This window comes from Microcaecilia unicolor, chromosome 4 (assembly GCF_901765095.1).
Source record: "Microcaecilia unicolor chromosome 4, aMicUni1.1, whole genome shotgun sequence".
In the NCBI taxonomy this organism is placed as follows: Eukaryota; Metazoa; Chordata; class Amphibia; order Gymnophiona; family Siphonopidae; genus Microcaecilia; species Microcaecilia unicolor.
This window is the reverse complement of record NC_044034.1, coordinates 363,050,516-363,064,451: the sequence shown is the minus strand read 5'-3', so window position 1 is coordinate 363,064,451 and position 13,936 is coordinate 363,050,516. Positions and strand designations below refer to the sequence as shown.

General features: G+C 48.0%; 1 protein-coding gene across 1 annotated transcript in view; it reads left to right on the top strand.

The window, feature by feature from the left end:
* The window catches only part of BCOR (BCL6 corepressor), a 119,839-nt gene that overhangs the window by 47,889 nt on the left and 58,014 nt on the right, over positions 1-13,936 (top strand). The window contains 4 exon segments of the mRNA XM_030202338.1: positions 984-1,889; positions 1,891-3,513; positions 4,173-4,226; positions 4,634-4,820. Of these exon segments, the coding sequence (XP_030058198.1) occupies positions 984-1,889; positions 1,891-3,513; positions 4,173-4,226; positions 4,634-4,820 (2,770 nt within the window).

Here is a 13,936-nt window from a genome sequence, read left to right as displayed (position 1 = left end):
TGAGGTTGGCATACAGGCTGGAAAAAAAAAGTTTTTAAAGTTCTTTTTTTGTGGTGGGAGGGGGTTAGTGACCACTGGGGGAGTCAGGGGAGGTCATCCCTGATTCCCTCCGGTGGTCACCTGGCCAGTTGGGGCACTTTTTTGGGACTTGGGTCGTGAAAAAAAAGGGTCCAGCAAAAGCGACCCAAATTCTCGCTTCTGTCGCCCTTTTTTTTCCGATTATCGGCCGATAAACATGCCCCTGTCCCGCCTTCACCATGCCTCTGACACGCCCCCCCGTCAGCTTTGTTCGTTCCCGTGACTGAGTGCAGTTGAAGACGCCCAAAATCGGCTTTCGATTATACCGATTTGGGTGCCTTTGTGAGATGGGCGCCCATCTCCCGATTTGGGTCGAAATATGGGTGCCCATCACTTTCGAAAATAAGGCTGAAAGTCACCAAAACCCTACTGTACCCATACATAGGTGCCCCCTTCACCCATAAGTGTTGTACAGTGGAGGACAGTGTGCTTTGGGTAGGTTATGGAGGAATCGGGACAAGATAAGGGAGTAAAGGTGAGATGTGTACCTGGGAGCATTTTGATGATGTGCCCTCTAGGGTACCCCATTGCTCTCGTGGGATGTCTGGAGGACCAGTCTGCTAAAAATGCTGGTTCCTTCTACACCCCAATGGCTTGAATCTCTATATTTTGCACTTACTCATTTTCTTTTTGAAAATGGATCAAAAAACAAAACGTCCGTAGCACAAAACCTTGTTCGAAACAGTATTTTTGAAAGAAAAAGATAGATGTTTTTCTTTTTTGAAAATGACCTTCTTTCCTGTTCGGATTTTGGACCTTTCGTGCAAAACGTCCAAAATTCGGCCTTAGACATCGTATTGAAAATGCTCCTCCGCGTGGTGTATATAAAAAATAAATGATTGTTTATTATACCAGCCTTTATTTTGTAAGCAGTAACACGAGGAAATCTGTCTCATTCTACGCAGGTGGACGCAGCAACGGCACATCAGATGGACAGCCTGGCGGCTCTGAGCATGGACAACGCAGGCCTTCTGCGAGAAGGGATCTCGGTTCCGAACAGCATCGTCTATTCCAGTCTGTGTGGCCTCGGTTCAGAGAAAGGACGGGAGACCGCTGGCCTGGGCTTTACTCCGGAGAGGAATCCAGATATACAGTTCAAATCCAGTCCCGCGGAAACAATAGACACCTCCCCTATCACAGGGAAAACCCTGAATGGCTTCAGCACCATCTATAAACCTCCTGCTGCGATACAGAAACCCTCGGGCGACGCGCTGGGCTTGGACAGAAGTCTAAGTGATAAGCAAAACTCTCTTAACGTCAACGGTGCTAGTTACCTGCGGCTTCCCTGGATGCATCCCTTTATGGAGGGCGCAACGCCAGCCATGTACCCCTTTATCGAGTCGCCGACTAAATATTCCATGAACATGTTTAAACCACTGCTACCTCAGCAATCCTACAGTTTGCCGCAGCACTTGGCTTACTCATCCGTGTGTACCAACGGCGATGGTTTGTTATACGTCCCTCCCCACTACGTCGCCCCTCACATTGTGTCACCTTTGGCCTCGCCGATGAGGATCTCGAGTGCTCCGACACTTCCTCCTCTGGTTCACTGTGCAGACAAGAACTTGGCCTGGAAGATGGGCATCGGCCACGGAAACCCAATGGACCCCCACGCCTATCCGCATATCCAGAACAGCAAACAGCCCAGAGGCCCCTGCACCAAGCCACCCAGTACTATTTCAGCCGACCCGGCTCTCTTGCTTCCCCATTCACCCAGGTCCTCTCTTCGCGATCATTTGTCTACTCCGATTGGAGACACCTACTCAGACTTTCACAAACACCTTCCCAGGATGTCGGCGTCGCCCCCTCCCCCCCCCAGTCACCCTCTCGATGCCGTACATGAGCCTGACGAATGACTTTCCTCACGCAAGAATGCCGGGCGGCAAATTTCATAAAGGGCACGATGGTGGTGAAAGTGCACAACCTGTGTTGATGCACCTGAGAAAACCAGTTCAAGAGAGGAAGGACAACAGGTCACCCCCTGTACTGGAAAAGCAGACCCCTGCCAAAGACGTTCCGGACAAGCCTCTGGACTTGTCCTCGAAAGTTACAGATGGAGAAACACTGAAGTCGGACACTATGAATAAACCGGTCCATAGCAGGACCGCAAGTGGTTTAGCTGTACCCGGAAGGGATGCTCAGAAGGAAGCTGTATCGCCGTTGGGGAACGGCTGTGTTATCTACAGACCCGAAATCATTAGCACGGCTTCCTCTTCCTGGGTTGTTCCCGGACCTGCTACCAACGAGGACAGCAAGATGATGCCACTGAAAAATAAAGCCCTGGACCGGGTGGTACCGCAACAGAGAAGCTCCTCCTGCCCCAGGATGGGGAATACAGATGGGGCCATTGGTAATAAGGTGGGGCCGGTTGCAAGTACGGGTCGCCCGGCCTCTGCTTCTCCTGCTCCTAACTCGAACCCAGAGTCCTTCAAGATGAGCCAGAACCTGGCAGAGAGCAGCAATGCGTCCGTCATCCAGCCGACGGGCCAAGCCCCAGCCACGTCTGCCAGGCACAGCGGTAAAGGGACTAAAGTCAGCAGTGTGGATTCGGCTTTTAAAGCCAGTGAGAATGGTCTCCCGCCTACCTCCCTCTTCCTGCCGCATACAGAGACCTTCCGATCACCGGCCTTGCACTATCCACGGAGTTTCCTGCCCTATACCATGCCCGCCGACACACTGGCTCTGAGTCACCTGTCCTTGCATGGCAAAGGGCCCGTGTACCCTCATCCGGCCTTGCTTCCCAATGGCAGTCTCTTTCCAGGCCCCCTGGCTCCAAAACCCGGCATTCCGTATGGTCTGCCAACCAGAGGGGATTATATGACATCATACCAGGATGCCCTAGGCATGGTCTATCCCATGCTACCCCCTGCAGCGCTGGACGTTGGTAAAGATGAGAAGTCGGAGAGGAGATCTCGGTCACAGGAGAGGCTCCGTTACGAAGATCCTGCAGCGAGGAACAGGTTACTGGAGCCCAGCCCTAAACTCAGTTTTGAGGTAGTGACAACTGACAGGACCCTGAAACCACACCAAAGCAAAAGTATCAGCAAAAGTGACCAGTGGGAGCCTGCAAAGACCCACAGGGAAGAAGATTGCTGGCCCAAGGCTGAGCTCCCTGAAGCACCCAGTGTCAGGGTGGACATCTTGGCCCTCCAGGAGCCAGGCCCAGGCCACACCGCTCCAGCCCTACCCTTCGCTAAGGCCCCAGAAGACAGCCTGCACTTCCGTCTGGGGAACACTGAGAGTGGCAATACTCTCCCTAAGGACCGAGCCGAGGACTTGAACCTGCTGCACGGAAAGTTCCCAAAAAGTCGCTCGTCCAAACTGGCCAAGCGTATTGCCAACTCTGCCGGCTATGTGGGTGACCAGTTCAAGTGCGTCACGACGGAGCTGTATGCCGACTCCAGCCAGCTGAGCCGGGAGCAGCGGGCACTGCAGGTGGGTGTGGCTGTGTGTAATCCATGCATAAAAATGGCGGGAGGGGAGGGAGGGAAGGGGTGGGAGGGAAGGGAGAGGGAGTGTGAAGAAAACAAAAGCTCACGTCTAAGAGAAACTTCGGAGCTGATTTCTTTAAACGTTTGCATTAGTTTTGCAGTGATGCTTACCCCAGATATATCCGTTAAAAAAAAAAAATCTCCCTGTTTGCAACTGGCACCATCTGGGCGCAAACCTTTAACAATGCAGGCCCCAGGGGATAAAAGAATGCATTAGAGTTAAAAATTAACTCTGCACGAGGAAATTTGGGATTAAGAGGGTACTTTTTTAAAGTGACCACAACATGGCATCACACACTTATGTGAACTGTGTTGTTTAAATGCAGACCTGCCCGTGGGTGGTAACGACAGTCAGCGGATTAAATGCAATTTGTTTTCTGTTAAGTGATGTATTGATGCTGTAGATACATCTTGCCTTTTTAAACACTTTAGTAATGACATCAAAGGTGCCATGATAAAATGATGGGACTTTTCCTATGAGCTGTTATATTATATGTAGTAAAGTCAAACCAAATTGTATTGTACTGTTAAGAAAAAAAAAGTGGTTTGTGCTGCTAAATCTGGATGCAAATGATCCATCGAGTGCCCATTTTAATTACATAGATGGAAGGATTACAAGAGGACAATATTTTATATCTCTCCGCTGCTCACGGCGAGGTCAGTTCTTCACATTTTTATTACTAGCATCTTATATAAAGCTTTGAGTATAATTTAATTCCCAAGTCCGCCAAAGGAAGGCTGTGGGCCGCCATGATCTTTATGAATTCCTTGTGCAGTTCTGGTTTTTTTTTGTTTTTTTGTTTTGTTTTATTTTGTTTTTCCTTTTATTTTCCTGAGCACATTTCATCGTTTGTATGTATTTGTCTAGGAAAGATCGGTGGCGTTCTGCATTCAGATGCGTAAAGCTTGCGTGTTTGACTACTTTGCCGCTGTGACAGTAAATAATCTTAAGCGACCCGTGCTGGGTTTGGAACAGAGTTGGCCTTTGAAAAATGCTTTTTAGGGTAGGGGGAGGAAGACCAAGAGGCTTTTCCCGCCAGATTTCATGTCTGCTCTCTCTCTAGCGTGCCATGATGCGCTTCTGTGAGCTGGAAATGAAAGAACGTGAGGGCCACGCCACTGCCAAAGACTCCGAGGGCTCCAAATTCACACAGGTAGACTGGGAGCACGTGAAAGGAACTAGTGAAAAGAAAACGAAGGCCTCCGCTCTGGAAGATGCTGCTGCCATTGACGAAAAGGACAAAGACAGAGGTTAGAAATTTGTGGGGGGTTGCGAAGGTGTGGGGTTCTGAATAGCACAAAAGACAATAAAAAGGTGGGGGATGGACCAGAGACACTCGTTCGTGAGTAAAATAAAACTTTTATTGATAAATAGACTTGACACAACGTTGTGTTTCGACCACTAGGCCTGCATCAGGAGTCTGTATTAGACAGAGAAACAGCAAATGTCTTGATGTGGTTAAGGTACAGATTGGTCTTGAAAAAGACCTTTTGGTTATAAACAAACGTGTCAGTTAGGATAAAACTCAGCGACTCCTGCAGACTCCTGATGCAGGCCTAGTGGCCGAAACACAAGGTTGTGTCGAGTCTTTTTATCAATAAAAGTTTTTTTACTCGAGTGTCTCCGGTACCCGTGGGCCATCCCTCACCTTTTTATTGTCTTTCGTACTGTCCCGTGGGACGCTTGAGTTCTCTGCTTCTGCGGATTCTCCTGGGTTCTGAACAGCACAGATTTTGAAGGGCATTTCTGTAACAAGGTGCCCATGTTAATATGCCACTCGAGCGCATAAGTGTACCAAATATGTCACTTTCATGGCTAACCACTAAAGTCTATATATCATGCTTTAATTTCCGTGTAGAAATCAAAGTGCCTAACTTCATTGGTTAACTAGCTAATCAGCACTGTTAATTCGTAACCCTAGTAGCGCTCTAGAAATGTTAAGTAGTAGTAGTAGTAGAGAATACACCTAGGTGTATTTTTTTTACCGCGCACGTTTTTCGGGCGCCATATATAGAATCTAGCCCTAAGGGTACGTGTACTGCCGGATTCTATATATGGCGCTAAAAGTTGCACGCACAATTTAATTGAGTAAGGAGCCCATGAATTCCGATAATTGGGCGCTAACAGTGAATTGCTAGTATTGATTGGCAGCCGTTTGGATTTGCATGCGCATCTTGCCACGCATTCTGTAACGATGCGAGTGCAAATCGTGTGACTGAAAGGGGTTGCGGCCATAGGAGGAGCAAAGGCAGATAGGGTAATTCATTTAAGATGCACAGTACTTTAGAATTTGGGAGGAATCGGCGCCTGATTTATACGCAGGGATTTGTATCAGGTTTCAGCTGGTGCAAATCTTTGCACCCAGAAGTTGGGCTCCAATCCTGGCCCTATGCTCTGTTCTATAAACAGCGCCCAACTCAGAGCGGCGTTGATAGCATAGCGCTCAGCGCACGTCTTTTCCGACACCCAGATTTGGGTGCCTGATTATGCTCTCACCTATCAACCTTTAATTATTTGTTTGTGCTCGAGATAGTCTAAATCCCTGGTTATTTACTGCATGTGTATTAATTTGTTTCTTGAATTTATTGTAATTTGTGTTATATTCTGTACATTATTATTATTATTCATTGTATTGTTTGTTTGGAAGCCACATTGAACTTGAGTCTGTTTCGGGCTAACGTGGGGTATAAATGTCATGGATAAATAAATAAATAAATACATTTACAGAATCTAGTTCTGAGCATGCAAGCAAGTGACGGCAAAACCACCTAAACGCCATTCTGTAATGTGTGCGCAAGGGGCAGAGCCCGTAAGTGCAAGGGGACATTTAAACGGGGGAGGATTGTCGCCGAATACAGTCGGTCACACATGCCCGCCCTTACTGCATCTTACATACCCACATTTACACCGTCAATGGCTGCTTTAGCCGCACCGATACTGGATTACATTAGTAATCCTGTAATGGAATCTGTGCGTGGTGATGCCGTCGTAGAAAAGGCAGCAGCAACTGTGCCGCGCTGGGGCACCTCAGTGGAGGTGATCATTTAGGGGTCCTTTTACAAAGCCATTGGTAAACCCAACGCGGGGGCGAAAAGGGAAGTACCGCCAGGCTACTGCTGCAGTCCAGCGGTAGTTTCCACCCCCAGCGCATGTCGTATCTGGCGCCACAAAAAAACTGCCCGGTTACTGCTGGGTTAGCGCGTGAGCCCTTACCACCACCTCAATGGGTGGCAGTAAGTGCCCCCCCCCCTGAAATAGCCGTGTGGCAAGTGCTTCATTTGCCGCGTGGCCATTTCCTGAAAATACCAAAGACCTGTCTTTTATCTGCTGCGGTAAAAGGGAGGCCTCGGCGTGCGTCAAAGCCTCCTTTTGCCACAGCTTCGTAAAAAGGGCCCTTAGACATTTGCCTCCTTTGGGTATAACAATCTGCAGATATATTCTAAGCTAGGCATAGCGGGCGATAGAGGTGACCCTTGGGGTCTCATTTGCACAAGTCCAGGGCGGAAAACAGTGGCTCAGTGTTCGGACTGACTGTGTAACCAGGGGCGTAGCCAGACCTTGGCGGGAGGGGGGGTCCAGAGCCTGAGGTGGGGGGGGCACAGTTTAGCCCGCTGCCGACCCTCCCCCATCACTTTCGACACCCCCCCCCCACCGTTGCCAGGTACCTTTGCTGGCTGGAGTCCCCAACCCCCGCCAGCCAAAGTCTTATTCAGCGCCAGTCTCCGGTGCGTTTGCTGATCTGTTTCTGTGAGTCCTGACGTCAGGAGTCAGGACCCCCGCCAGCAAATGTACCTGGCGGTGGCGGGAGGGAGGGGGGGGGGGGTCAAAAGTGGCGGGGGAGGGTCGAAAGTAAAGGGAGCCAGGGCTAAATTTGTGAGGGTGCCCATGCCCCCATGGCCCCACCTAGCTACGCCTCTGCATGTAACTAACAAGCCCGTTATCACATTGCTTCTCCCCTTCAGCAACTTGACCTTCCAGTGACGTCTGAGCAGTCTGGCATCCTCTTAATTGGTATTCCAACGTTCAACGAACGCAAGTTTCACTGTATTTCACTAAGCACTTGTTCTAAACATTTACTCAAAAAAGGAGGAAAAAGGCTTCAGAAGCTCAGCAAACTGCCTTATTTCAATGACGAACTTTCCGCTGAGTAGGCTTCCTCATTAGTCTTAAAAAAAACCTCCTTGTAATTATTTATATTCATATTTTTTTTTCAATGATAAAACAATGAAGTTAGGACACTGTTAGGCATATTTTCAAAGCACTTAGCCTTCCAAAGTTCCATAGGTTTCTATGGAACTTTGGAAGGCTAAGTGCTTTGAAAATATACCTCCATTTCACTTAAAGCTTCTTCAGGAGCGTAACCTTTGCCGATACCAAAAATGCATTCAACTCATTGCAGCGGTTGGAGCAGAGGCGGGGTTGCGATTTCCTCACGTATTTTGTAAAATACACGGGGACACACCGGGGATAATTCTATCAAGCGTCGCCTACTTTTTAGGTCGTAAACGGCAGGATTCGAGTCGTGCTATGAATTGATGGCGTGTACTTTGCCGGCAGAGTACACTTAGAGGGGCATAATCGAAAGGGGCGCCCAAGTTTTCCTGAGGACGTCCTCGCAGGACGTCCCGGCGAAGGGGTGGGGAAACCCATATTATCGAAACAAAATGGGCGTCCATTTTTCATTTCGATAATACGGTCGGGGACGCCCAAATAGCGAAATTTAGGTCGACTTTAGAGGTGGTCGTCCTTAGAGATGGTCATCCCCGATTTTCGGCGATAATGGAAACCGAGGATGCCCATCTCAGAAATGACCAAATGCAAGCCCTTTGGTCATGGGAGGAGCCAGCATTCGTAGTGCACTGGTCCCCCTGACATGCCAAGACACCAACCGGGCACCCTAGGGGGCACTGCAGTGGACTTCATAAATTGCTCCCAGGTGCATATCTACCTTACCTTGTGTGCTGAGCCCCCAACCCCCCCCCCCAACCCACTCCCCACAACTGTACACCACTACCATAGCCCTTATGGGTGAAGGGGGGCACCTAGATGTGGATTTCTGGTGGGTTTTGAAGGTTTCACATTTACCACCACAAGTGTAGTAGGTGGGGGGGGGGGGGGGGGGGATGGACCTGGGTCTGCCTGCCTGAAGTGCCCTTCACCCACTAACACTGTTCCAGGGACCTGCATACTGCTGTCATGGAGCTGGGTATGATATTTGAGGCTGGCATAGAGGCTGGAAAAAAGTTTTTTTTTAATTTGTTTTTTGAGGGTGGAAGGGGGTTAGTGACCACTGGGGGAGTAAGGGGAGGTCATCCCCGATTCCCTCCGGTGGTCATCTGGTCATTTAGGGCACATTTTTGTGGCTTGGTTGTAAGAAAAAAAGGACCAGGTAAAGTCATCCAAGTTATGGGCTAGATGACATGCATAACCAAACTGCATAAGGAACTGGGCCCTGCGAGTATTTTTGCCGTAGGACTGGGTCCCATGTGAAGGAAGGTGCCGAGAAGGGCGACGAAAATGATAAAGGGGATGGGACGACTTCCCTATGAGAAAAGCCTAAAGCGGCTAGGGCTCTTCAGCTTGGAGAAAAGGCGGCCGAGGGGAGATATGATAGAGGTCTATAAAATAATGAGTGGAGTTGAACGGGTAGATGTGAAGCGTCTGTTTACGCTTTCCAAAAATACTAGGACTAGGGGGCATGCGATGAAGCTACAATGTAGTAAATTTAAAACGAATCGGAGAACATATTTCTTCACTGAACGTCATTGCCAGAGAATGTGGTAAAGACGGTTAGCTTAGCGGAGTTTAAAAAAGGTTTGGTCGGCTTCCTAAAGGAAAAGTCCATAGATCGTTATTAAATGGACTTGGGGAAAATCCACTATTTCTGGGATAAGCAGTATAAAATGTTTTGTACATTTTTGGGATCTTGCCGGGTATTTGTGACCTGGATTGGCCACTGTTGGAAACAGACCTTTGGTCTTTCCCAGTATGGCAATACTTATGTACTGGGGATTGTGAATGGAATCTTGCTACTCTTTAGGGTTCTAAATGGAATGTTGCTATACACTTTGAAATTCTGCATGGAATCTTGTTATTCTTTAGAATTCTAGAATCTTGGGATTCTACATGGAATGTTGCTACTCTTTGGGGTTCAGCCAGGTACTTGTGACCTGGATTGGCCACTGTTGGAAACAGGATGCTGGGCTCGATGGACCTTTGATCTTTCCCAGTATGGCAATACTTATGTACTGGGGATTCTGAATGGAATCTTGCTACTCTTTGGGGTTCTACATGGAATGTTGCTACTCTTTGGGGTTCAGCCAGGTACTTGTGACCTGGATTGGCCACTGTTGGAAACAGGATGCTGGGCTTGATGGACCTTTGGTCTTTCCCAGTATGGCAATACTTATGTACTTAGGATTCTGAATGGAATCTTGGTACTCTGTAGGGTTCTAAATGGAATGTTGCTATACACTTTCAAATTCTGCATGGAATCGTGTTATTCTTTAGAATTCTAGAATCTTGCTACTCTTTGGGGTTCTACATGGAATGTTGCTACTCTTTGGGTTTCTGCCAGGTACTTGTGACCTGGATTGGCCACTGTTGGAAACAGACCTTTGGTCTTTCCCAGTATGGCAATACTTATGTACTGGGGATTCTGAATGGAATCTTGCTACTCTTTGGGGTTCTACATGGAATGTTGCTACTCTTTGGGGTTCAGCCAGGTACTTGTGACCTGGATTGGCCACTGTTGGAAACAGGATGCTGGGCTCGATGGACCTTTGGTCTTTCCCAGTATGGCAATACTTATGTACTGGGGATTCTGAATGGAATCTTGCTACTCTTTGGGGTTCTACATGGAATGTTGCTACTCTTTGGGGTTCAGCCAGGTACTTGTGACCTGGATTGGCCACTGTTGGAAACAGGATGCTAGGCTCGATGGACCTTTGGTCTTTCCCAGTATGGCAATACTTATGTACTGGGGATTCTGAATGGAATCTTGCTACTCTTTGGGGTTCTACATGGAATGTTGCTACTCTTTGGGGTTCTACATGGAATGTTGCTATTCTTTGGGTTTCTGCCAGGTACTTGTGACCTGGATTGGCCACTGTTGGAAACAGGATGCTGGGCACGATGGACCTTCGGTCTGTCCCAGTATGGCAACACTTATGTACTTAGGATTCTGAATGGAATCTTGCTACTCTGTAGGGTTCTAAATGGAATGTTGCTATACACTTTCAAATTCTGCATGGAATCTTGTTATTCTTTAGAATTCTAGAATCTTGCTATTCTTTGGGTTTCTGCCAGGTACTTGTGACCTGGATTGGCCACTGTTGGAAACAGGATGCTGGGCTCGATGGACCTTTGGTCTTTCCCAGTATGGCAATACTTATGTACTGGGGATTCTGAATGGAATCTTGCTACTCTTTGGGGTTCTACATGGAATGTTGCTACTCTTTGGGGTTCAGCCAGGTACTTGTGACCTGGATTGGCCACTGTTGGAAACAGGATGCTGGGCTCGATGGACCTTTGGTCTTTCCCAGTATGGCAATACTTATGTACTGGGGATTCTGAATGGAATCTTGCTACTCTTTGGGGTTCTACATGGAATGTTGCTACTCTTTGGGGTTCAGCCAGGTACTTGTGACCTGGATTGGCCACTGTTGGAAACAGGATGCTAGGCTCGATGGACCTTTGGTCTTTCCCAGTATGGCAATACTTATGTACTGGGGATTCTGAATGGAATCTTGCTACTCTTTGGGGTTCTACATGGAATGTTGCTACTCTTTGGGGTTCTACATGGAATGTTGCTATTCTTTGGGTTTCTGCCAGGTACTTGTGACCTGGATTGGCCACTGTTGGAAACAGGATGCTGGGCACGATGGACCTTCGGTCTGTCCCAGTATGGCAACACTTATGTACTTAGGATTCTGAATGGAATCTTGCTACTCTGTAGGGTTCTAAATGGAATGTTGCTATACACTTTCAAATTCTGCATGGAATCTTGTTATTCTTTAGAATTCTAGAATCTTGCTATTCTTTGGGTTTCTGCCAGGTACTTGTGACCTGGATTGGCCACTGTTGGAAACAGGATGCTGGGCTCGATGGACCTTTGGTCTTTCCCAGTATGGCAATACTTATGTACTGGGGATTCTGAATGGAATCTTGCTACTCTTTGGGGTTCTACATGGAATCTTGCTACTCTTTGGGGTTCTACATGGAATGTTGCTACTCTTTGGTGTTCTGCCAGGTACTTGTGACCTGTATTGGCCACTGTTGGAAACAGGATGCTGGGCTTGATGGACCTTTGGTCTTTCCCAGTATGGCAATACTTATGTACTGGGGATTCTGAATGGAATCTTGCTACTCTTTGGGGTTCTACATGGAATGTTGCTACTCTTTGGGGTTCAGCCAGGTACTTGTGACCTGGATTGGCCACTGTTGGAAACAGACCTTTGGTCTTTCCCAGTATGGCAATGCTTATGTACTGGGGATTCTGAATGGAATGTTGCTACTCTTTGGGGTTCAGCCAGGTACTTGTGACCTGGATTGGCCACTGTTGGAAACAGGATGCTGGGCTCGATGGACCTTTGGTCTTTCCCAGTATGGCAATACTTATGTACTTATGAAGCACTTGCTCTTAAGGTACCACAGAATGCATTTGGCATATGTTACAAAAACGGGCTCTGCCATCTCATTTGTACGTTTTTTATTGCTCTGGGTATTGGTTTTGAGGGTGTAAACTGAAGATGGAAGGGGCTGACATGGCCTATTAGCTGAGGAGGTGGCGCCATTGCTTTTGCAGATTTGGGGCATGTTCAAGATGGGTTTGGAGACCAGCGGTAGGGAAAGGGTTGAGGGGGGAGTTTATGTGGGATACAGAAGGGACTTTTTCTGCGCATTTACCCTTGTGGGCAGAGCAAATGGATCACATTGGACTTTATCGGCTGCTGTCTACTGGGTTGTTCTGATTCCCATCTCTGATCTAGCCAGGGGGTGTCTTCTACGGAGCAGTTTCCTTGCTTGGTTTTACTAATTTGACAATTTAAACATCTTTCCCCATTTCCACAAATCGTTTGTGAGCCGGTGCTTTTCTTTCACTCTGCATTCGGTGACGCCAGTTTGCAGATTTTAATACTTCAAGGTCGCTTCATTATTGAGGACAGTCATTCATTCACCTGTTGAATGATTTTCTTTCTCCTCCTTGAGCTGTGCTCTTGTTGTCCTCCCTCGCAATGCTGTCTAGGCTCTTCCTCCCCCAGCCGTCTCTACCCCTGCACTGGATTCATGGTGTCCAACGCAGACATCTGGATTTGACCCCTAGTGGGGTGGAAAGGGAAGAAAGAATTGTCCCAGAGTCAAAAGTTTTTTTTTTTTTTAAATTTCATTTGTACCCCGCACTTTCCCACTCATAGCAGGCTCAATGCGGCTTACATATTATATACAGGTACTTACTTGTACCTGGGGCAATGGAGGGTTAAGTGACTTGCCCAGAGTCACAAGGAGCTGCCTGTGCCTGATGTGGGAATTGAACTCATTTCCTCAGTTCCCCAGGACCAAAGTCCACCACCCTAACCACTAGGCCACTCCTCCACTGTTGCTACTATTTGAGATTCTACATGGAACGTTGCTATTCCACTAGCATTCCATGTAGAAGTCGGCCCTTGCAGATCACCAATGTGGCCGCGCATGCTTCTGCTTCTGAGAGTCTGACATCCTGCATGTACATGCAGGACGTCAGACTCACAGAAACAGAAGCCTGCGCAGCCTTCTACATGGAATGTTGCTAGTGGAATAGCAACATTCCATGTAGAATCTCCAATAGTAGCAACATTCCATGTAGAATCTCCAATAGTATCTATTTTATTTTTGTTACATTTGTACCCCGCACTTTCCCACTCATGGCAGGCTCAATGCGTCTTACATGGGGCAATGGAGGGTTAAGTGACTTGCCCAGAGTCACAAGGAGCTGCCTGTGCCTGAAGTGGGAATTGAACTCAGTTTCTCGGTTCCCCAGGACCAAAGTCCACCACCCTAACCACTAGGCCACTCCTCCCGGACTTGGGCCTGTGTAAACTGAGGTGTCACTGTGCTGGTTGGTCGACACATCCTGGGGAGAGAAGTAACGTGGCCCGAGTATTGAGATACTCTAGGGGTCAAGAATGGCCAGATAGGGATTAGCCCCCAGATATAGTTCAGGATTCAGGGTCTGCAGGGGTCCTGAGTAGATATCATTCCAAATGAGATGTGTGTCTGCATTCCTACATCACCTGCCTCTTTGCAAGCAGAACCGGTACTGGCCCAAAGTAACTCCCTGTTCACGCCTCTCCTCCTGGCCCCGTGTATTCCATCTCTGCTACTATTG